Source organism: Anoplophora glabripennis, unplaced genomic scaffold, assembly GCF_000390285.2.
Source record: "Anoplophora glabripennis isolate ALB-LARVAE unplaced genomic scaffold, Agla_2.0 scaffold73, whole genome shotgun sequence".
Lineage (NCBI taxonomy): Eukaryota > Metazoa > Arthropoda > Insecta > Coleoptera > Cerambycidae > Anoplophora > Anoplophora glabripennis.
Window position 1 is genome coordinate 644,170 of NW_019416874.1, and position 25,723 is coordinate 669,892.

At 31.8% G+C, this 25,723-nt stretch overlaps 1 protein-coding gene across 1 annotated transcript in view; it reads right to left on the reverse strand.

Moving 5' to 3' along the window:
* The window catches only part of LOC108904991 (glutamate receptor ionotropic, NMDA 2D-like), a 49,137-nt gene extending 38,969 nt beyond the window's left edge, over nucleotides 1–10,168 (reverse strand). The window contains exon 1 of the mRNA XM_018707741.1: nucleotides 9,932–10,168. Coding sequence (XP_018563257.1) covers nucleotides 9,932–10,168 — 237 coding nt within the window. The remainder of the gene's footprint in view (nucleotides 1–9,931) is intronic.
* Between the last annotated feature and the right edge of the window lie 15,555 nt (nucleotides 10,169–25,723).

A 25,723-nucleotide genomic window follows, 5' to 3' on the forward strand; every position in this document is an offset into this window, starting at 1 on the left:
AAAAAAATGAATTTTTTTGCTATTTTTTTATACTTTTTTGCAATAACAATTAAGCCCACATTTTTTTTTATTTGCATAGAAAAATTATGATTTCTAATGTTGTTTAGAAGCCGTTAAAGCAAAAATCTCCGATCATATGCGTTTTACCCATGTATACCCTTTATAAAACAGATACCGCCTGGACTATTAGTCGACATATTGCTAATTGACTTCATTTGTGATTGTTTGTGGTTCAATTTGTTCGAAAAATTTATGAATGTGTCTACCAACGTTTTCTGGATTGGCGCAAAGAAAAAAATATTAAGTTGTGTTTAGAATAGTTGGTATATTTCTCAAATTTAGCAAATAAAATGAAGCCGTCAACGGTTTGGTCACAATATTCAATGTTGCAATCAACGTTGGATATAAAGAAGGGGAATATTCAGTTACTTGCTTTTCTCAAGAGACAAAATGAGAGACAAAGGAGCAAGTTGATTGCTTTTTGAATAATGCACCTAATAATTTATATTTGATGATGAAGGTAAACGCTTTAAAAATAAAAGAATAAAATTTTTAAAAAGCTTTTTAACTCGTCCTAATATTGGGATTAGTAGACGTATGCCATTCTGATGAATTAGTCAATTTAACAATTGATAATGTTGAAGATGTGAAATCTGCCTTAATTACAAAAATTCCCAATACCAAAACCAAGAGACCCCGTTCTTTTACTGTGTTGGGAGAGAATTATTTAAGTTTTTATCGAAACATGTTGCTTTACGTCCACCTGGATTGGTAGATTATTCTCAGATATGTTACTGTCACATGTGTCATTGAATGGTGGTCGATATTCATAAAATCTGTACCGTGAGTAGAAAGAAGTGCGAAATTTTTAATGCTGGACAACTGGAAATAGTACAGTGGACACGCATTACGACGAACGTCTGCTACCCGTTTAGTTGACAGCGGTGGTGACCTTACTTGTTCAAACTGTATTTAATATCAATGTAGATAAAAAAAGTTATTGTAAATATTGTTGAATAAACTTTTATAATCTAAGGATTAAAAGTGTCATCTTTAGCTCCTACTTTTTGTTGCTAAGATACCATTTTTTCCTCATTGTCAGTAAGGAAAACGTCAACGTTAGAGTCTTCTGACAGTCAAAAAATGTCATAGTTTTGTGACGGTTGGAAAAAAACATTATAATATGTGCATACTAGACCGTTTAAATTTGTCTGTGTATAATGTCGTACTTAATAGCATACACAAGAGCAGTGAAGCAGTTGCAGCTGATAGTTACAACTTGTTTACCTCTTACACAGCAGGCTATAAACCGAAATAATATCCATTTGAGTACCCATAAACTTGACCAAGCAGGTTCTAACAAAGCATAGTTATAATAAAATCAATAGATAGATGCAATAAAAGCTTATATTTCAAATTTTTGAACTCGGCATTTTCAAGGAACCATAAAAGTTTAAAAGATCTTTTATTTTGTAAATGGACAAAAAATGTAAATATAAACACTAAAGTCTTTAGTTTGTAAAATGCATAATGTTTTTCAATTATCAAAGTTTTGTTCATGTCATTTTTAAATAGATACAAGGTTTTATATACAATGAAGTAACTTGATGAATTTTAGCCCATATAGTGTAGTGAAAGAATGTAGGGAATGTAGGGAATGTAGGGAAGTATTTGTTGCACCTACAAAACAACCCCTTCTCCCGTTTTCGATAGCCCTGAATTCGAATTTGAGGTCTGTTGAATTTCTAACCCTGTGCATTCCCCGCAATTGGCCAAAAACTATCCTTTTTTCATATCGGGCCCCGGCGGCTTCCCCACCGTTTTCGAGGGTGCTGAGGGTTGCTTTCGACGTGCAGCAAAATGTAACTCTCTCTCAACGGTAAAATAAAAGTATTTTTATTGAAAACAAAGTGTAGTGAGAAGAAATGTATAGTATCTAGTCCCTGGCGCCAATCTGCCGTGGACCTTTTCCTGGAACCCTGGTGCGTCCCGCGCCTGTTCTTTGTCCTTGCAACTGTTAGACCGGTCCGACGTCAAGCTGGCGCTCTTGACATAATACTTAAAATGGGTCCCTTGCAGACATGTGTACTCACAGTGCTGATCACGAATATGATGATCACGACTCTTCTCAACTCTCGCAACCTCCTCGAACGGTCCAAAACTATTTCCAATCTGGTTTTATGGAATCCAATAATATTTGAAAAATATGAACAAGGGTGACTGACCTCAAATTCGGACTTAGCACCCTCGAAAACAGGGGAGGGGTTGGTTTCGTAGCTGCAACAAATACTTTCCAAAATATGTCATATTTTGCATTCTTTCACTACAATAGTACAGAACATCCTAAGGATGTTGTTAAGTTGTTCATTATTAGAACGTATATAATGGACGTCTGCTTAGGGACTTGGACGTGCGATAGACGTTCTTGGAGCATCTGTTTTCTGTACAGAACATCCTAAAGACGTTGTTAAGACGTTCATTATTAGAACATATACAATGGACGTTTGCTTACGGACTTGGACGTCCGATAGACGTTCTTGGAGCATCTGTTTTCCGTATATTTCTCGGTAATTCTGACTTTATATTTGGATTCAGCGAGATTAGTGACGCTGTGAGATTATTGCGGCATATAAAATTTTTTATACAGAACATCCTTCAACACAAGTATAGGAATTATACGACATTTAAGTATTGTTTATGTACGATCTACTCACTTCAATAATACCCTTCATTCTAAAACCTGAATTACTTTTCCCCAATGCAGCATTAAAACGAAATGATTCCGGCTATATTTCCCAGTTTCGAGCCATTTACATTATCTGATTATCTCAAGGACCTCAGTAAGCCCTTTGTTTGAAATGTCCCTTAAGAAAAAATCGAGAAGGTTAACTCAACGAATCGTGATATCTGCTAAATAAACTCTGTTCTGTTTAACCACTTAAGTGGAAATTGGAGGCGAGGACATTTCTGTCATCTTGCTTATAAGATAATGGAATTTTCTTTAACACTTTAACACAAAGTCGATCTAATACTTTGGCTGTATTTGGACGTGGTTGATTAAATGATACACAGTTGTACCATAGTTTCCTTATAATTATTTTATAAAATAATATTCTAAACAAAAGAAACAACTCCTCCATGGGCTATATGCCGTAATTATAATATCAGGTTACACCACGCTAATACCGAATAAACAGCTAGTAATAAATGACAATCCAAAGAAAAAACTAGAAATGATATATTTAAACATAATTAATACAAAAATGAATATTTGATGTATTGAAATTTTTAGATAATATAATAATTCAAAGAAATGCTGTATTCTAGGTGTCCTATTATCATCCTAATCACGTAGAGAAGAGCTGCTAAAAAGTACCTCTTTGTTTCCACATTCTACTTTGATAAAATGATGCGAAATAGGTGAAAAATTCCTCCAAACATGGTCAAACACGTCCAAGCGCTCGTACGCGGTCGAGTAGTGGGAAAAGAACGGGAGATGTGGGGCAGTGGATATACAGGCCTGAGTAAAAAATTACTCAGTAATAGTTAAACTTAGAGAAAAAATCAACTCTTAATTGGTTTTACATACTCAAAATAGAGTCAAAAGTCACTCAACTGATAGTTAGCAGTAACTCGGATTTAAGTAAAACTTACTCATTTCTGATGCAATAGTTTGTAATAGAATGAAAATTTCACTCAATCGAGGGTGGACAGAAATTGATACATTATTGTGTAAAATTGAGTGAAATTGAGTGATTTTTTTACAGTGTATTGTACTATTTGTGGCACATACTATTGAGCAGGTTTGTTTAAGTATATTATTTTTGGAACATTTTATTGATGGAAAGAGAACATAATTCATTGACACTGCTACCACTTGGAGACGCATAAAGAGGCGAAGAAGATGAAGAACGATAATTTCTTTGAGATCTCGTCCTGCGTTGTATACACATGAATCACTTTTGATGTTAACGAAACTGTTGTATTAACTCAATTATTTATTGAAGAATAAATAAAAACTGTTTCCACAAATATTACTAGATTTCACGCGTTGGCTTTTCGGAACCCTATCAATTAAATTAATGTCAGGTCGTCACCGCCATCTAAGGTTTTGAAGTGTTGCAATAATCTTAAGGAGTCAGGATCTTTCCTCTACATCATGTTTCATAGTGACAAAAAGTTTGTTGGTATTTATCCCCTGATTTCTCTGGCAAGAAACAACAGTAGCAATTTCATTCTCAGTATCTAATTACAGATCATCTCTTGAATATTTAATATCAGAATTTTTAGACAGAACTTTTACAATAATTACCAAAAATAATTGAAAGACATTTACGACATCTAATCAACATCATTCGACAATGACAGGTAGAACAATCTAAAATGGGTAATGAAAATGTAGGTATTTGTATAAAACAAAATTTATGTTCGAGTAATATTTTCTAAAAGAAACTATGATTTACCTTTTTCTTCAAATTGTATATTGTGCCTTTCTTTTAAAAGTATTCCATGGAGATTTGGCATTTGCCCAGTATCGAAAACATCGTTATATGATAAATTGGTTGGTACATTTGAAAAGTTTCACCAATATGCATTAGAGAGCCATTAGCGATTCTGGTGCCCGTGTGCGATTAATGCGCAATCGAAAATGCTGTTTATGAATGGTCTGTTAAAATGGAATAACTCTAGTTTTATACGTTTTAAAGGTATTGAACGTTGCAGCTGTGCAATATTTATGGAAATTCGTATCTAAATTGGCTCTTGGAAACTTTCAATCGGTAACAATTAACGGACATCTAACAAACGCACGAGTAAGAAAATGACCCAGCCTTCCAAATTGTTTCAAGCTAACTTAACATAAACAAATTACTTAAACTAGTAACTAGTTTTAAACTTTACAAATATAGTTGAGTGATGAAACTGCGTCGAATAGTCTCTCCATTATTTGGAACAATTAATACAGGGTGTCCCACCACGGTCGATACCAATTTTTTTATTTTAAATGGAACCCTCTGTATATTATTGCATTTTTGGAAATAGCATTTATTTTTAAGTTGAAACATCTAGCACACTCCATACTTAGGATTGATCGTTTCCGAGACATTTTGATTTTTAGGCAAAAATTGACAGATACAGACCGTCAGCAAAATGTTGTTTTCCCGGAAACGCAGGTTTTTTTTGTGCGAATTGGATATTTTGTAGGGGAAGACGAAATTTATCGGATTTGAGACGAAAATTTTCCAGTTTTCATACAGGGTGGTCAAAAAAATGATCGAATATGAAGTTCAGAAAACGTGGAAACCTCGAAATTTTTAAATGGAAACCTCCATTTTTTTTAACGTATTCGCATTCTGAACTAAAATTGAGTGTAACTTTGTTAAAGTTTCCCTATACCTAAACACAGTCGTTTTCATTTTTACGAATAAACATTTCCCTTTTCCTAAAATGGTTTTCATTTGCTTCGCACATTTTAGGTTGGCCATGACAGGTTAGTTACATGACAACTATCATAGGTTTTTAATTGTGCTAATAGCTTTCACCTTTAAAAATTCCAGAGAGATTAAACTATACTCATGAGGATTATTTAAATTTGTTCATTATTTATGGATAATATGATAGAGTTATTTCAAGAACTTGTGACATGTTTGCTGCTAGATATCAAGAAAAACGGAAAGCATATCAAAAAACTGTGAAAAAGATAGAGAATTTCAAAAATTTCGTTTCCGTTAAGGTAAAATGTCACAAAAATGAACCAATTGTTAACGATGAAAACAGAAATAGCTATTTTTCTGCAAATCCCACAATGTCTTTAAGACAGGTTGAATTGGAGTCGGGTATAAATAAGAGTTAAATACAGAGAATACTTTTAAAACACAAATTTAAGCCATATTTGTATTCTGTAGTTCAGTTATTAAAATATATCTATATATCTACACACTATAAAAAGAATTTGCTTTTGTAGAATTATTTTGGTACGGTTCCAAGAAAATAAATCATTTTTATATAATATTATTTGGACTGACGAGGCGAAATTTAGCAAAAATGGATTGTTCGATATAAGTAATTCCCATTATTGGAGTGACTCGAACCCACATACATTTATGATGTGTTTTCGAGACAAGTGGCACGGCCAACCTAAAATCTGCGAAACAAATGGAAACACCTTTTTAGGAAATGCTTATTGGTAAATAAAATGAAAACGACTGGCTTTAGGTATAGGGAAATTTTAGCAAAATTACTCTCAATTTTAGTGCAGAATACCAATACGTTAAAAAAATAGGGGTTTCCATTTAAAATTTCGAGTTTTCCACATTTCCTAAACTTCATATTCGATCATTTTTTTACCACCCTGTATAAAAACTGGAAAATTTGCACAAAAAAATAAACCCGTTTTTCCGAGAAAACTAAATTTTGCTGACAGTCTGCATCTGTCAATTTTTGCCTAAAAATCAAAATATCTCGGAAACGGTCAATCAAGATGCCCCTCGGGAGAATAAAATCGACCTGTCTCGGCGTTTTTTTTAAAAATCCCTCAGTATAAAAGTTATGAATTTTGTTCCAAACTTTAACATCGCGTTGTATGTTTCGTTATTTCTCGAAATTTTCAAACGTTATAAGAACAGTGTGGAACAAGCTTAAGCTTCTAAGGACATACAAGAAAGAATACAATATACTTATGTATTCTAGAAATATCATGAAAATAAATAAATAAATGTATTTATCTATTTTCAATAACTGTGAAGGTTGCCAATAATGTTCACTAATTTTAACGACCCTGTATATTAATAATGCGTACGGTGTATCCACTTCAGAAATGTCAGATGCGATTCAATTAAAGGCCCTTCTAAGAGGAGAGTAAATTAAAAGAGCGAGTAATTAAATTTCGTCTTATCACCCGAAATTAAGTAAAAGATTTTTATCAGAAGCTGATGAAATTTATTGCCTGAGCAGTGACACGCCAGGGAAAATTACGACGTAATGACACCCCAGGGAAACAATTGGGAAGGAAAGGAAATGCGGCGAACACGGAAAAAACGCCTTGTAGAAAATTATTACATTATCGTGGTCCTTCGTTTTATGTAAAAACTGTTACAACTGTAATCATGAATACAAAACGGTTTCTTAGAATTTCATAAAAAAATGTAGGTATTCGGCTTCAAAACGTATAGACATATTATTTTACATTTGACCTTGAACTGACTTTAAACTAGATTTGATTTTATCAAACGGACACCAGATTCGGATTCAGCAACCCCAAAAACATACAGATATATGAGTTTACTTTGTTGGCAATTGATTCTATATATTTGCCCTTGAACTGACCTTCAACCAGAGCTAATCGGCGACCCCAAAAACGTATAGATATTGTTAAGAAATTATTATTATTTTGATTTTAGTCTAGTTATTTGTTATGAAAATATTAATTTTGCCAATTTTGTGTCATGTATTGTGTGTTGCGTTATTTTGGTTTTGTTTCTGTAGTAAAATTTTTCTTTGTTATTTTTTTTAATTTTTGTTTTGGTTAACTGTAGATTGTTCAATACAAACCTTTCTTTTGTTTTACCTTGTACCTTTTCTTTATCCCTTGCTAGCTGTCACTCAGATATTTGTTTTATTTGAGATCTCAGGAGTCGGTTCTATATCTTTCATACATAAACTAGTTCAATGCAGCACGCCAGAATAAATAGAGTTTTAACTTTTAATTTTTAATACAATATTTATTTAAATTTTTAGTTGGATTTCTCAAAAAACAAAACTTCAACTTGTTGACTTAAAATTGTGAATGGCTTCTCTAGATATTTTTTTTTGTTTTAACAATAATAAAGAATATTTTATTTATCTTTATACCTTTTCTATTCTACTACAGTTTTATACAATACAAGGACTGTGCTTTTCATTTAAAAATTTTACTATATTTGTAATTAGTGTTATTTATTCTATTTTAATCACTTGTCCGTGTATTGTGTTTTGCCTATCGTAAAATGCATACTTTCTTATTATTTACAAATTGAAATTCATCTTAAAATTAAAATGGCTGTCCCTTTTATAACTTTGTTTGAGCTCATCAAATTTTTGTAGTTTTTTTTTAAATTATGATTAAATTGCTTGTATTCAATTTCGTTCAGGTAAGTCCTGTTATTATTTATCCTTTTTCTAAGGTTTAATGTATTAGTAATGTATTATTTTTAGATTATAGCCATCAATTTTATTATAGTGCACTTTATTTTTCAATTTTAGGTACCTTTTATCTGCTACTTGCATCTTTCCTTGTTGGAAACTATGTAGATGTCCTTTATACCATTTATGGGGCCACTGGAAACCTATCTGGAAACTGCTTTATACTAGTTTTTACAAAACCCAAGCCGTAACTAATCAATAAACTGTTGTTTCTCCTTCTTTCTGGATTTTTTTGGTCTTAATTTTTCTTAAGGTCCCTTCACAGAATTTCCAGTCCTTGGATGTCCTTTTTTTAACAACACTTTTCACTGCACTTCTTATAACTAATACATTTGTTACAAATGTCCTTTTATTTTTAACATACAATTCTATTACTAATTATTAAAATATTCCTTATTTTATGTTTTTTTTATAGGTCATCTCCAGGTACTTGTAAAGCCAACTTTAGTTTGGACATTTGATGAAAATTATAATTTAATTTCACATTTGATAAAAAAATTTCATATATGGCTTCAGTTCATTTAAGATATCTTCTATAGAGTTACTCGTCTTCCCAAAATATGCATACCAGATTCATTTATGGATATTGGGCTTTTATTTGATATACGTCACTCTAGGTTTAAATTCTGTTTTTTCAGTGTACTGAGTGTTAACAAGTGTCGATGTCATGCATTTAAAAAAAATATATATTTTGTATTTGTGAATTAAATTAAAATTACCAATTTTATACTATGTGATATCCTTAATTGTTACTTATTTTATATTCAGAATCTTATATTAACAATTTTATACTATTTTATTGTTTGCTATATTAATAATTAATTTTTATTTATGATCCAAAGTTCGGTCAGGTAACTTTTCATTCGTCATTCTTTGTGTACATTGCGAATTCGTTACAATATATTGGTTTCATTTGTTCTCAATTGATTCTCTATATTTGACCTTGAACTGACCTTACTCCAGAGCTAATCGGGTCAATCGGACGCCGGATTCGGATTCAACGACCCCAAAAACATATAGATATATTGGTTTACTTTGTTGACAATTGATTTTCTATATTTGACCTTGAATTGACCTTAATGCGGAGCTAATCAGATCAAACGGACACCGCATTCAAATTCAGTGACCCCAAAAACATATATATATATATATATATATATACCAGGGTCTTGTCTTTCGGATATTCCACTTTTTTTGTGGGGCTGCGATATTATTATTTTATTGAAATGGACGTCATAGCTTGAAAACAAATGAAAATCGCATAACATTTGAGTTTTTTTCTTATTATTTTGACTTATAGAACCCATGTAGGGTTTGGTGCGATTATCTCAACTCACCTTGTATTTTTATAAAACTAGCTAATGTAGTGTATGAACTACTAAGATAAATTCCCGCGTTTCAAAAAAAAATAAAAATTATAGGAAAAATGCGTTTGCGCTTCTCTGTCCATGAATAGGTTAATGTTAATACATAAAGTATTTATTCATAATAAATAAACTAATAAACTTGTTGAAAATGAAAATACTTTTGGAGAAAAAATTCCTGTGTAGCAAACCTTCTGCGTGACACTGTATCGACAGCAATCGAGAAACAAGTTATTAGGTTTTATCAAATATAGTTACGTTTGTCAGGATTGAGTGACGGTCCGATAAATCTTTCCGGCTGATCCCACACAACTGTGTTTATTGCGTCAGAAATGAAAAACTAACTTATAATCGAATGGGAGTGTTTTGTCGGATATCAATCAACTCACCACAGCCTCCCGTTCCGCGTTGATCATGAGCGACGTCAAAACCATGTCCGTTTTCCGATTGACAAGATCTGCAATTAAACCATTCCATTTCCCATTTTCGTTCGTTCCCCATTTGCCGTCTTCGACCTTGACAAGCTCGTATGTGAAGCCCAGCTCTTCGGAAAACTTCTGCAGCAAGTCTATGCAGAATCCCGAGCAGCACTGGTAATAACTTTCGTTCCTGTGAGCCTGAGACATGTCTACCCTGGAACAATTATTTGACATGAGAAAAGAATGAACAGTCTGCGAGTTTACGATTTATTTGATTTGTTATGAAAGATGACTGACGGGTAACATGAAGAAAAGTTTCCATTTGTCGTAAAATGGATAAATTGGTATGTCGTTTACAAATTTTTCTTGTAACATTTCCGAGATGTTAAGCAGTAATTTTCCTACATGTGTCAATTTCACAAATTTAGTTTGAGTACTGCCAGTTTTTAAAATTAAATGCATAAGAATTCCTTAGGTCTATTTTCTTAAGTATAGCACATTCATTTCCCTCGATTTCCCTCGAGAAATATATTTCCAAGGAATAGTCAAGTCATTAAACAGGGTGTTTCTTAATGACATGATAATATTTAAGGAGGTTAATCTTGGGTACATTTTAAGAAAACAACTTCATATGAACATATGTCCTACAAGTCTTAACTTTTGAACTACAGGGTGCTAAAGTTTTATGAGAAAACATTTTTTTATGATAACTTTGGTATTACCCTAGATATTTTTTCAAATTTAGTACACGCCTTCTATTTATCGATATGCATTTTCTGATACACAAACAATTTTATTATTTTTGCCAGTGGCGTCTGTATAGGTTTTGTATTGAATATTTTTGAAGAAAAATATGTTAAGCCACTGCTTTTTCTTCTGATATAATTTATTTCTTTGTGGGTTCCGGGTAATTTTCTTTAACCATTTCAAAATGTATGTAGATTACTGTAATTTGATAATTTCAACGTTTAAAAGTTATTATCTTAAATAAATTATTGTTCAAAGTTACATAAGTCTTTTTTCTCGTAAGTGGCCCAATAAGATGCAAATGATTGAATTTTATTTTTTTATGCGAAAACCGTACGTCACACAAAAAAATTCAAGACACCACATTTGCTCAGAAAGGAATGAGGATTTCAAAAATGATTTTTACTTTAAGAAAAAGCAGTGGCGTAACATATTTTTCTTCAAAAATATTCAATACTAAACCTATACAGACGCCACTTTCAAGAATAATAAAATTGTTTGTACATCAGAAAATGCATCTCGATGAATAGAAGGCGTGTACCAAATTTGAAAAAATATCTAGGGTAATACCAAAGTTATCATAAAAAAATGTTTTTTCATAAAACTTTAGCACTCTGTAGTTCAAAACTTAAGACTTTTAGGACATATGTTTATATGAAGTATTTTTCTTAAAATGGACCCAAGAATAACCTCCTTAAATATTAGCACGTTATTAACATACACCATGTAGACATGAAATAACGTGTTTCGGAAAAAAATACTATTAGAAGTTTCTCTGCGAAATATTGTTCGGATTATAAACAAAATATCAAAAAATCATCTCAAGATTAGTTGGAAAATTTTATTTAAACAATGGTCAAAGTTATGGAAAAGTGGTTCCTTGACTCGCGTAAAAAACTTATTCATAGCGAAAAAAGGTTTATACAAAAAAGGTAGGTATTAAATAAACCTGTAAACTGAGACAAGTCCGATTAAGTCCCGATAATTTGTTTAAGCTTGAGAGCTTAAAAATGGTCGAAAATGGCCGTTTTTTCATTTGCTAATAATAATTAATGCAATTTTCTTCGCAGATACTTGCAATTTATACATACTAAATATTTAATATGTAATAAAATATAAAATGTATATAATGTGTATAATTTAATATTTACCCCTTTCATCCATTCCATTGATTAAACCTTACGTGATTATTTTTTAGTATTATTTTTACTATGGCAATATAATAATTACATCTCTGCCAATAAGCAGACGCCTCATTTACTATAAACACTGAAGTACATAAAAAGACCTAGTTAACATTTACAAATACCAGGTAAATATACTCTGTAAAATTCGAAAGAATGTTAATTTCGTTAATACAATAGCTTCAATGCTCATGAATTTTCGCGTTACCCCAAAATAAAAAAAGAATCATCTCGATATATTCATTTACATGTCAACATTTTATTTAGGCATGTGCACGGGAATCGAAGATGGTATTCTAGTGATTTTGGGGTCGCTGATTACGACAAGCGGGTCGGTTAGGCTCCATCACGTCAAGTTCAAGGTCATTTGAAGGTCAAACGGTCAAAAAAGCCTGGATTTTACTTTTTTACCTGGATTCAGCAGTCATTTTCCAAAGAATCTTTTCTGGTATAAATCTCATTAATGCATAAACAAATTATCGGAATTTAATCGAACTTGTCTCATTTTACAGGTTTATTTAATACCTACCTTTTTTGTATAAACCTTTTTTCGCTATGAATAACAGTTTTTCATAACTTTGACCATTGTTTAAATAATGTTTCCAAACTAGTCTCGAGTTGATTTTTTGAATTTTGTTTATAATACGTTTCCGAACAATATTCCACAGAGAAACTTCTAACGGTATTTTTTCCTAAAAAAGCTATAATGATTGGACTAGAAGCCTTCAATGTAAGATAAACAGTAGCGAAACTCCAGCTTAACTTCCTTTTCATTATTATAATAAACCAAATTTTTTTAATTTTCACCACATTTGTAACCTTTCCCTCCGTATTTTTACATAAAATTGGACAAGATAAAAACATATCGAGTTATTTTTTATTTTATTTTTACGTTACATTTCAGTTTCATTATTGGAAAGAGTTGCTTTGTAATTTTATATGTTTTTGTTTATTTACAATTTGTCTGTACAGAAATATTTATTTTTAATAACCGAGCTATTTTAATTAAAATACCCATCGCCGGGAAGAATCTTTATTGTTATATATAAAATTTAGTTTCCGCATCAGTTTTGGCTTTACGTTTTTTAAAAATGATGTTAACAAAACTTCATAATTTGTTGCGAGGAATTTTCCATGAGTCAGTTTTAATTTCACTTGTTTCTTTTTCTCTTTTGAGTCTTCTTAGTTATATACAGGGTGGTCCGTTTTTCATGGCTGACCATTGGCATGTGGGAAACCAAGGTGACTCAAATTAAAAAATCAATCATTAAAATAAACCAAACTGATGAAAGATCTTATGTCAAAAAATCCGTAACAAAAATACCAATCGACGTTTCCGAGCGTTTTTCCATAAAATAATTACCTGAATTTTAAACGAATTTGTTCCTTTCATTCCATAAATATTACATCTCTCAAAAATACGACCTTTAATTTTCATAGGTTTGAGAATATATTTTCCAGAGATAAATCTCATTTACGTTGTGGAATAATGTCGCTAAAAGTTGCCAGGTTTTGCTGCAGGTTTTTATAATAATGTCACGTTTCAGTGAAAACGGTAAAAGGGTCATATATCTGAAACTTTCTCAATTTGTTATTTTATACTTCAGTCCCAGCAAAACATACCTCATTTCTGGCAAATAATTCACCAACCGCATAGTTAACTGTGAAAGTTGTGTTATATAGGGAAGTGAATTCATAACTTTATATTTCGACAAATTAGCTATTACGATACTACGAGTTACTTCGCCTGACACTTTTATACGAAATATGTGATTTTCTGTCATATTTAAATATCCAGTTCTAAAATCTTGAGAGGTTATTACAATGCATCATGTTCTACTCTTCCGGTAGATTTTCAACTATACAAAATAAACTTTCACGCACCTTTTGCTGTACTCAAACTAGATAATTTCTCACAAAACGTAAAACACGACAAAAAAGTGACATAAGCGTGCCGCAAAGAGACATCACGCTTCTATACATCAATTGTTGTAAATGCATGCACAAAGCGTTAGTTGTAATTACCTGCAATACACAGCAAAGCATGTTTTTACAATTCAAGCAGATGTCAGTCTGCGTCCCATTAATACACGCAGAATCAACAGCAATTATTCTGAGATTCATAATAGTGCAATAAAAAATATAGAACAAGATAATATTAGTGATAATGATGACTTGAAGAAAGTATCTCAGCTCAAATTAGTAGACATGAAAAAGTACGACGGTCGAAAAAGTATAGAGTGCAACTTGTGCAGATATGCCAATGTTTCACTTATTTCAATTGTGGCACAAGCCGTAGCCAAACTTTCACAAATTCGTGAGAAATTAACACTTTTCTGCAGTTGTTACACAACAAGTTTAGAAAAACACTGTTTTTCTTACGAGATTTGTTTATACTATTTTTTCGCATTTTGTGTTAGTAGCTAATGCAAATAGTGATAGATATAAAAGCATAATTGTTCTGAAGACATTTTAAATACCACTCGAGAGCCAAACAAGTAAAACACTAGTTATTAGTAAAATGTTATTTTGCCAACTTTGTCCTTTTCGGAGCCATTAATAGTGTAAGTAGACAATTATCACTTATAAGAACTTAAGGTGCATGTTTCTAAAAAAAATTGTTATGTAAGACATCGAAATTTTCACACCGTTGTTTAGATAATTATCACTGTCATCAATTTCGAACGAAAAAAATATGCGTTGTCATTTAAAAAAAAAATTGTGTCATCGCTGCCGTAAGTGGATTATTGAAAAAAAAAAAAATTTTCCACATAACAAGGTGCCCTGGATCAAATAAAAATCGACGGGTCTCACCGTTTTTCGAAAAAAAATTGTTTAACGAAAATATGAATTTTATGCAGAACTTTTTTACCACGCTGTATATTAATCTTACTTATTTTAGAAAATCACGAAGATTATGTTTAAATACAGTTAAAGGACAGAATTTTTAATATTACTTGGCAAGGAGTTAAATTCTTTGAAACCCTTATACAAAATAGTTTTTTGCGCGGATGCTCTTTTTGCATGATTCAAGTATAAGCAATTTACATTTCTTGTATCATAACTGTGCATTTCTCTAACATATTTTATAAACGGCTCGAAATAGGAAGGTAATTGATGATTGAGTATGTTGTAAATAAAAACTAATGCTAAATATTTCAAACGTAATTCTACAGACATCCATTCCAATACGTTAAGCATTAAATATATGGGAGTACTTCTATTGCATCGTAATATAATTATCATTCCTCTATTTTGCAAAATTTGAAATTGTTTTTGCAGGTTATTGTCAAATAAATATAATATACTTGAACAGTAGTCAAAATGTGGTTGGATAATTGTTTTATAAAGAGTAATATTTGTCATAATCGATAAATGTTGTGAAACTCTTGAAAAGAAATACAGTTTTTTTGTTATTTTATTTTTTATATATAATATATGATCTTTGAAACTTAATGTATTATCTAGATAGAATCCCAAATATTTAATCCACAGTATATCCACATCATGATTTCAAATACTAAACCGAACAAACCAAGAAGCTTCGCTGTGTTAAATGAAGTATTTTGTGTTATTCCAATTGAATTAATTAATTCTAAGCTAAAGCCTCAAAATGTACAAATTTTGCGCAATTTTCAAAAGGGAAAATGCACACGTCAATATGTTGGTATTAATAAGCTATCAAAAAATCTCTAATGTTGTTGCGCGATTTTTGGGCTTCACAGATTCTAATTTATATACAGGGCATGGCTTGCGTCGCGCATCTGCAACTCTTTTGGCCAATGCTGGGGAGGATATTACAAAACTCAAACACTACGGTGGATGGGAGTCATCTACCGTGGTAGAAGATTATATAGAAGAGTCAATTTCCAATACAAGGAGTGCAGACTCCTGAAGCAAGCACAAGCAAAGGGGCAACCTGTTCCATAAATTTACCACAATCACAAAATAATTCCAATAATCCTTTGGTATTAAATTACGGCTTTACCATAAATTTTAATGTTAATATTAATAAGTAGGTAGATTGTTTGTAGCATTTTAGGCTATTTCTTGACTTATTACTGTTCAAATTGGTTTTCTAATAAAAACTAGAAAAATAAACCAAACATTTGTCTTTTTATGATTTCTGTAAGTCACTAGTGGGTTACAAGTAATAACTTACTAGTGACTTATGACTTATAACACACTAGTGACTTATAGGCCACATTATTCCTTTAAAACCAAATAAATTCTACTATCATTATATACAAGTGTTGGATAAAATATATTTTTCATTTACTATAATCACGGTAAGTACACAATACAACAAGTTGGCATCAACAGTTTCGCAAAAACTTCCCAAAGAGTTGCAGAATACATAAAACTCCAGTTACACTGGCCATTGCTTGAGGAGGACGTCTGCCACCTTCCTCGCTGCCAGTGGAGCTGATATTCAAACACTTAAAAGACATGGAGAATGGCAGTCAACTAGTGTGACTGAAGGGTATACCGAGGAAAGCATCGTCAATAAGTTGAAAATTTCAAAAAGTATATACGAGTAGAATAGAAATTTTAAACACTTTTTTATTTTCAGGGAATTGTTACAAAACACATTTTTTTACGACAATAGCATGTTTTTTTTTTCATTTGAAAAATTAAACACCATTTTCATAAAAACTAATTGAATCTTTAATTTCGACGCAGATACATTTCGACAAAATATTACCACAATAAATATTATTTGGATTAAGAATTTTCTATACAAGCATAAAAAATAACACTGGTCAACAAAATTTAAACTTTTTTTTGTCACACGAAAACTTATACCAAATTTTGAATGTACTATGGCCACCAAACAATAATATATCAATGGAAAAAAATTTACACATCAGGTTTCTTTGTGACATCAAGACATATATTTTTATAAAAAGTACAAAAATCACTAACACTTAGAAAAAATATTCCTTAATGCACAATAAATAGCTATGATTTTCGTGAATGTTTGGCTTCTGGTAGGTCCCTTTTAAGTCTCCAACAGTAATCTGCTAGCATTCTTGGACTCCATTTCCCTTGATAGCGCTTTTCTATTAAGGAAATGTCCTGATGAAATCTCTCGCCTTGTTCGTCACTCACAGCACCCAAATTCTCGGGAAAGAAATCCAGATGAGAGTGCAGCATATGTATTTTTAAATACATATTACATCCCAAAGCTTTGTATGAAATTATAAGCTCATTGATTAAGTCTTTGTAATTTTCCGGTTTATGGTTTCCTAGAAAATTGTGGACAACATTCACAAAACATTTCCAGGCGACTTTTTCCTCATCATTCAGCTTTCCTTCAAAGTTTGTATCCTTCATTAGTTGCCGTATTTGTGGACCAACAAATATTCCCTCTTTAATTTTTGCCTCGCTGAGTTTGGGGAATTTCTCTTTCAGGTATATGAATCCACTGCCATCTTAGGCATAGCTTTTACAAAATTTTTCATCAGACCGAGCTTTATATGCAACGGTGGTAAAAGTATGTCGTCAGGGTTCACCAAAGGATCATTTTTAACATTCTTCTGCCCTGGAGTAAGTGATTCACGCTTGGGCCATACTTTCTTTGTGTAGTGACTTTTGAAGTTGACGGTTCATAACTTGGGTCACTCTGTTGAGATACCTCATCGTGTTGACTAAGAACAAATTCCGAACTAGGAACAGAATCCTGCCTTTCTGCTGGATTTGGAGGCTTTGGCATAGGCAGTTCGGCACTATGTAGGATTGGTCTGTTGGCCAATGACAAGTTTGGGTACTGGACAGTGTGTTTGGACTTGGTTGTAACGCCTTTTGTTTGAATCAAACAAAAATAACAATCACTTATATGATCTTTTGGTTCCGTCCAAATCATTGGTATACCAAAAAGCAAATGTCTAGTCTAGATTCTTGTTTAGCCCAACCTAATAGGAGTCTCACACACGTTACACAACATATATGTGGAACCCAGGATTTATCTTGGTGGCGCACAGGAAAACCAAAATAGTCTAAATAGCACTTTTCAATTAATGGCGTAAATTTCCGACGCTGAGATATAAAAGTTAATTCTCCACACACATAACAAAAACTGTCTTGGTTATTAGAACACTTTCGCGGCATATTTACAATATAACAAACGTAAGTTAGTTAAATGCAATCGTTATACAATCGCCTAAATTAAGTTATTCAAACAAAAACACGTAAATGAGGTCAGAAATAAATATATAGCTGTCACAAAAAAACTGGATGTTACTGAAACAAAATAATAATTATTTTTAAATCAGGGTACCTACATCAAAATAAATAAAAATCATCACAAAGTTCGTGTGACAAATACAGTGTTTACCAGTGTATTTTATCAAATATATAAGCTCATCATTGCGAATCTACGTACTAATGTGAGTTTGAGGATCCAAGTAAAGACAAATCTTTTTATTTATGACTGGACAACTAATTTAAATACAAAATGTCCGCAACTGTAAGAAAGGAAACATTTCTTTTAAAATCTTTATTTGGCTAAGTAGAGGTCGTTATTGTCCAGAGCGCTGTTACCAAGAAGATATATATCCCAATAATATCTTCTCAAAGTAAGTAGGAGGAGATTTTGTTTTATTATTTATGTCGGGTTTCAACAGGCCTTTTATTGAATAGGGTTATAGGTGATTGATGCGGTTCGTGTTTAAGCCACAAATGTCTGTTAAAAGTGCTGATGGATTTAGTTGTAACACTGAAAACACCAATCAGTCTTTTTTCAACGGGCATAGAAAACGCTGCGGGACCAGTGTTATTAATGAATACGACTTTTCAAGTGGAAATAATTGCTGCGAGATAAGGTTTTGATAATTACAAATGAAGCTTTTTCCGCTTACTTAACGGCCATAAGTATATAAAACTGCAACTTCTAAAAAATATGTTTTCATCATTATTTTGTATTAACTTTTAAATTTGTCTAACGTCTTGACAAAAAGTAATCAATTAGCATTTTTATTTAACAGAATAAGATTTTGTACTTGTAAGGGATAATCAAGACCAATTATTGATTTCTTTTAAATTTTACACAAAGCACTCGTGATACTACTAGTGATTAGTACCACTTTAAAAATAATTGTCTTAAAAATTCAACTTGAAACTTAATAATCAAGGGTACCCGTGCAATTTCTAGAATTCTACAAGAGTATGGTTATTCCATTGCCCTGTTTGATTATTATTATTCAATTATATAAATCATTATATTATGATATTGTCTATAATAATTTATTTGTGTCATCTTCAATTACTTTTCTTTATTTAATTGAGTACTTTGCCATTCTGAAAGGAAAAACAAATAATTCTTTGCGTCAAAAATATTATTCAGGTTGATCATATAAATTTAGTTTTGCCTAACCTGAAATATCTCATACTGAAAAAGTACGTACTTTTTCACGTTTTTGAAAATCCCAATTTTCGTTATCAAAGCTTCAGTTATTAAAATTGACTTAAAAGTCAAATGTGACAGTTTATTTGTTTTTATTTATGTACCTTCCATTGAAATATAAGATATCATATAATATTTATTCTATTATTACTTTCCTCTTTGTTGAAAGTATTCAGTTCAATATCTGATTTTCTTAATATATGTAATATGCATGTTTTTAACAATAGATACATATTTTTTTTTCCAACACTTGTATGTAATGATACTATAATTTCTTCGGTTTTAAAGGAATAATGTGTCCTATAAGTCATAAGTCACTAGTAACTTATGACTTATAACCCACTAGTGACTTATAGAAATAAAAAAAAAGGCAAATGTTTAGTTTATTTTTCTAGTTTTTATTAGAAAAACAATTTGAATGCTACAAACTTATAATCTACCTATATTAATATTAACATTAACATTTATGGTAAAGCCGTAATTTGATGCCAAAGGATTATTGGAATCATTTTGTGATTGCGGTAAATTTATAGAACAGGTTGCTCCTTTGCTTGTGCTTGCTTCAGGAGTTTGCACTCTTGTATCTTTTTAGCAATATCAATTTTGCTGAAAATTGACTCTTCTATATAACCTTCTTCCACGATAGATGACTTCCATCCACCGTAGCGTTCGAGTGTTGTAATATCCCCTCCAGCATTGGACAAGAGAGTTGTAGATGCGCGACGCAAGCTATGCCTTGTATATAAATTAGAATCTGTCAAGCCCAAAAATCGCGCAAGGGATTTTTGATAGCTTATTAATACCAACTCATTGGCGTGTGCATTTTCCCTTTTGAAAATTGCAAATGAACCTTTTATGCTGCACATTTTGAGGCCTAAGCTTAGAATATTTTCTATTTAATTCAATTGGATTAACACAAAATCCTTCATTTAACACAGCGAAGCTGCTTGGTTTGTTCGTTTTAGTATTTGGAATCATGATGTGGATATACTTCATTTTGTCCTCTATATTGTCTATGATCAAAAACTCAACACCACCTAAAAACAACAAATTTAACAAATATAACTCAGTTAAAATATTCACTAGAACCTACCTTATTCATAAGATGATCTACGTCTAAGGCTTCACGCAAAAATTGTTCGAATTGTTCTCTTTCTAAGACCTTGGATTTTTTTGGTTGAAAATGTTTGTGCTCAGACTTTAGAAATGCCACTAGTCTTCCGAATTTAGAAATTACAATGTTCTTGTAAACTCTCAAAGTTGACTTCAACATGGAATATTTACTCCACAATATGGATGAAGCTAATTTCTCACTTAAATTGAAAAAATAAGCCAGCAAGACATCTTCATCTACGCCTTTCACCGCTTCTTTGATTTTCCAATTTTCCTTCAGTTCTTTGTTGTATATGTATAGATTTTGATTTCCCTGGAATGATGCCTGCAGTAGCCGCATTAGCTTTTTCTAAAATTTCATATGGAATTTCCACATTTTCCATTTCTTTAGTCTTGGTTTTAGGATTTCAACGTGATTTCAACTCAAAAAATATTGTTTGCTTACTGACAACCCTTGGTTATCAGGCACAATTTAGGTTGACATTCGCATCCTTTGTAATATTTAAAAATACATTAATTTCGTTAAATTACTTTGTGTGTTACGTCATATAAATCACCTGGGAATCATTTCTCAGCATGACATATATACCGTAACACACTATTACCATAAATAACTATTATAAAAAAATTAGATAAGTACTGTGGAAAGTCGCCACAGTACAAGCTTATTAAGTTTATTATGGCAACAAGTAAGCAATTACAGAAACTCCATTCAAACTGTTTCTACAAACTAGATATTAATAGACGACGTGACATTGTTGAAATTAAGCAATCAAGAGGTGACGCTGATTCTGTTCTATTAACAGGGAAGTCATGTCATGATGTGATCTGTATTTCATGTTCCCCCGTTACTGTATTTTACATTGTATTGTTGTATTTTGAAACAAGAGGGTCGACCTCAGGCTTTGTAGCTTTTTCAGATATTTTAACATACATTACATTTAGATAAAAACGAATAATCAATTTCAATAGACAATTTATTCAAATGCAAAGAAGATATTTAAACAATTCAAACTTGATTTTGAGCCAGTTTAATAGGGGAAACTGCCTAGTCATGACATAACCCTTAATACAACGAAAAACTATTTTTCACACATCTTGATTAGGAAATCTCGAAAACCTGACTTTAGGGAGCAATGTTTAGATCGGATTCGGATTTCGCGCGACCAAAACCTTCAGAAAAGTACAGTTAGGTCTCTAGTTTAAAATTGTATCGGTTTCTTCAAATACAGTAAACTCAGTGTAAATGTGCAATCATTTATTTATTAAATACGATTGAGGTGCAAAGATGATTAGGTATAGATAAAAAAGGAAGTAAAGAGTAATCTGAACCATAATTGTAATAACGTAAGCAATGTATAGACCTTCAATTTTTGGAGATCTATTTTTTTCTCTTATGGATATGTTACATTTTTGTATTTGAATAAAGCATAGGTTATTTTTTATAACAATACACTAACTGCTATGGAAATAGAGCAGACGGATGCAACATTAAAAAAATTATTATTATTATTGTTTTGTCCAATTTTAAGGATATTGTGGTAGAGGAGTGAGTATGTGAACAATTCCAAAATGTCGGAAACTGTATAAGTTTATGCGTTTGGCAATGACATTGGAAATAGGCTTGGATTATAAAATTTTCTGTTGGCTTTGTAGTGCTCTGTTCCCTCTCTCAAGAAGGTCGTTTAATTTCTTTTTGTTTGAGTTAACTCGAGTTGGTATGTTCATTACCTACGCTTCGAAGAAAAATTTTATTGTTGATTTAATTTGCGTTGAACGGTGTTTAATATTCGCTTCGCTTGATTTTCCTTAATTTCGTCGATGAATTGAGAAATAATTTGTCAGTAAGTACGGTTTTATTATTTTTAAATAACATGATGCCAATTTTTCCATATCGCTGTTTCTTTGTGGCATGTCGAAAACTAGTTATTTGGGCAAGTAGATATATCGAGTGATTCGCATAAAACTCTCCAGGAATAATTTAACAACAAAAAGACATCCATTTAATTTTATACGTTGTGTTTCAGTCAAATCGAATAAATTCAGTAATAAATAAATGGCGTGTTCGAAAAAACGCTCAGACACGTCGATTGGTATTTTTAGTTGCGCATTTTTTTCAACAAAAACTTTCTATACAGGGTGTGCCATGTAACAGTAGGCAATACCAAGTTTCTTATTTTAAATGCAACACCCTGTATTATTCAATGTTTGGGTTCTTCAGAAAATTCTAGACAAATTTCATGTACAATGTCATATACATATCTTCAACTGTTTCGGAAATATTAAGTGTTTTCAGATTTATTGCAAAAATTAACATGAAAAAAGAAAATTATTTGATTTCAGAAATTCGCAACACACTTAAAAACTAATACGTAATACTGTGTATTTATTGATAATGTAAAAAAGCAAAAAAAACATTAATCTCAATGTAGGAGATGTACAAAATGCTCGCCGCAAAACGTCTTGGCAACATTCTAATCTTAAATAGAAATTTCTTCTAACGTTACTCAACATCTCAGGCGTAACAGATCTAATCGCAAGCGTTATTAGCGTTCTTAATTCAGCGAAGTCGAGAGGTTTAGTTTTGTATACAATACTTTTGATATATCCCCATAAGAAGTCTAATGGTGTTAGATCAGGAGATCGTGCTGGCCATTCCATCCATCCTCGCCTCCCTATCCACCGATTTGGAAATATTCGGTTGAGGTAGTACCGGACATTGATTTGGTAATGAGGCGGCGGCGGCGCTCCATCTTGCTGAAACCGTATCATATTCGCTGAAAATTATGAGTTTATTGGATCAGGATATAAGTTTGTCAAAGTTGACACAATATTAGTTTGGTTAGTTTTAATTTTCCCGAACTCGGACCCCTTGGGCCAAATCTGAAGGCAGATTCGGATTCAGCGGACAAAAATACATGGAAATACTGAATACCAGATCCGATACTTTTTTTTGTGGGGCTGTGTAATTTGTGACTCGGGATATTTACTAGTCATATACAATAATTTGAGTATATCATACATTTATTTACACAGAAAATAAAAGTTATATGTTTTGTAACGTACATCAACGAAGATTTACATTTACCTAAACTAAATTCGATATTGTGAAAATGAATTTTTTGAAGTAGGCAGAGGATTATCTCCTAGCACGTACATACGTGTCCAACGACATAATCACAGTGACCACACAAACGCAGGCTTGCCCCGGCCCCAATAGTTGAAATATGTGGCATTTTTTATGTCACCGTACCTATGTAGATGTTAAAGGGAATAGCGAATTGTTTTCAAAAAGGAAATTGTTGGGCGCATAGTTACGTTTAATATTCATGTTGGGGAGTCTCGTACAAAAGCGTAGAGATTGAAAAAGCAAATGTATGAATTGTTTAACTAACGGAACTATAAAGTTCCTATAGAGAAAAGTTTAACACTAACACAGATCGTATAACCATTATATAACTGAACTAATAATTCGTATACATACCTACAGATGCAGTAAAAGTACAAATACGACGTCTGTTCAGAAAATAGCGAAGTTTTTGAATGACACGCTAAAGGAGATATTTAGTGATATGCGGTTGGCAGCATTGCGTTGCGCATAAATACGTTTAAGGTCTCAAAATATTCGTATACTCGAGAGCTTTCGCATAAACGATAACCATTTTTAGGAAAATTTCGAAATTCGAAATGGCCGCCACAAAATCATCTATCCTTGGAAAATACCCCACTCAAATAGTAGGTTTTTGGACATGTTGAATTCGAATTTCATATTGATAAAGCCCAAAAGTGGTAGGACTATTAGTAACAGAAATTTTTTATAATTTTGTTTTTTTTTTTGGTTTTTAGACCATACCTCTAGAAAAAAGTTATTTCTTGTCTAAAAGTAGCTTCTTTTATGTTTTTTGACGTATTAACTTACTTATTGGATTGTGAAGTCTAAAAAAAATTAAAAAATTAGGGCAATTAAACGGGCCATTTATTGACCATTTGTTTTCCCTTTTTGACCACGTCTCCTGAAAAAAGGATAATTCTCTATAAGAATCTATTTTTATGTTTGTTGATATACTGACTTAGATTTTTGTGATCCTGAAGAATAATAAAATTTGAGTGACTAGATCTGACCATTTTATTTTACCATTTTTTGGCATTCTTTGACCACATCTCTGGTAAAAATGATATTGGTCTAAAAAAAACGGTTTTTTGACATCATAATTTCGATTATTGGGATGTTAAAGTACAAAGTATTAATTAGGTAGGTTTAAATTACTAAGGTTCCGATTAATTAGGAATTTAATTTTGGATCTTGATGCCTTTGGCTATATTAGATTTAAGGTTGCTAGATGCTTGATGCCAAAAAATGCCAAAAAATTGTCAAAAAATTGACAGTTCTTACGACTCAAATTTGTTTGTACTTTAGGAACCCAACAATCGAAATTATGATGTCAAAAAGCATAAAAACTGCTTTTTCTAGACAAATATCGTTTTTACCAGTCAAAAGATGCCAAATAATGGTAAAATAAAATGGTCAGATCTCATCACCCAATTTTTTTTATATTCAAGTCTTCAAAAATTGATGCCAGATGGTCAAAAAATTTAAAATTAGCTTCTTCCAGTCAAATATTCTATTTTTCAAAGAAAAAAGTAGGCCAAAAAAAATTGTTAAAAAATGGCCCATTTTAATTGCCCTAATTTTTTTAGACTTCATAATCCAAAAACTCAGCGTCAATATAGTCCAGTCAATAACCATTTTCCCTTATAATTTTGCCAAACAGCATCGATTTTCATAAAAATTTAAATTTAGGTTCTACTTACCTTCTGCTTCAAAGTTGACCTTATACCGGAGGTTGCTTTTACCCTGGGGGTGGGTGCCACACCCTCTCGGGGGTAAAAAATTTTTCATTGGAAATAACTCCGGGAATGGTATCGACTAATTCTAAGCAACTTTTGTTCTATAAAGTATTGTACATTTTTTAACCAAAAAAATCACTTTTCAGACGGTTTTTCGCGAATAACTCAAAAAGTAAGTATTTTATCAAAAACATCATTCTTATAAAAAATGTAGCTTATAAAAAAAAACAAAAAGAATGGTGTCTGTAGACCCAATACAAGCGGAGTAATAGCTTGTTGAAGGTTAGTTCTTGTTCGTCAAGCGCCAAAATTGAAAGTTTGAACGTGAATTAATCAAAAACCAATGCATTTTTCAGGGAATACTCATAGAACCTTTTTTAAAGTGCCCGGTTGAAAGTGCTTACTTTTGAAAAAAGTTGAGCTTGAAGTGAAAAGAAAATTTTTGTATTTTTGGAAAATGGTCTT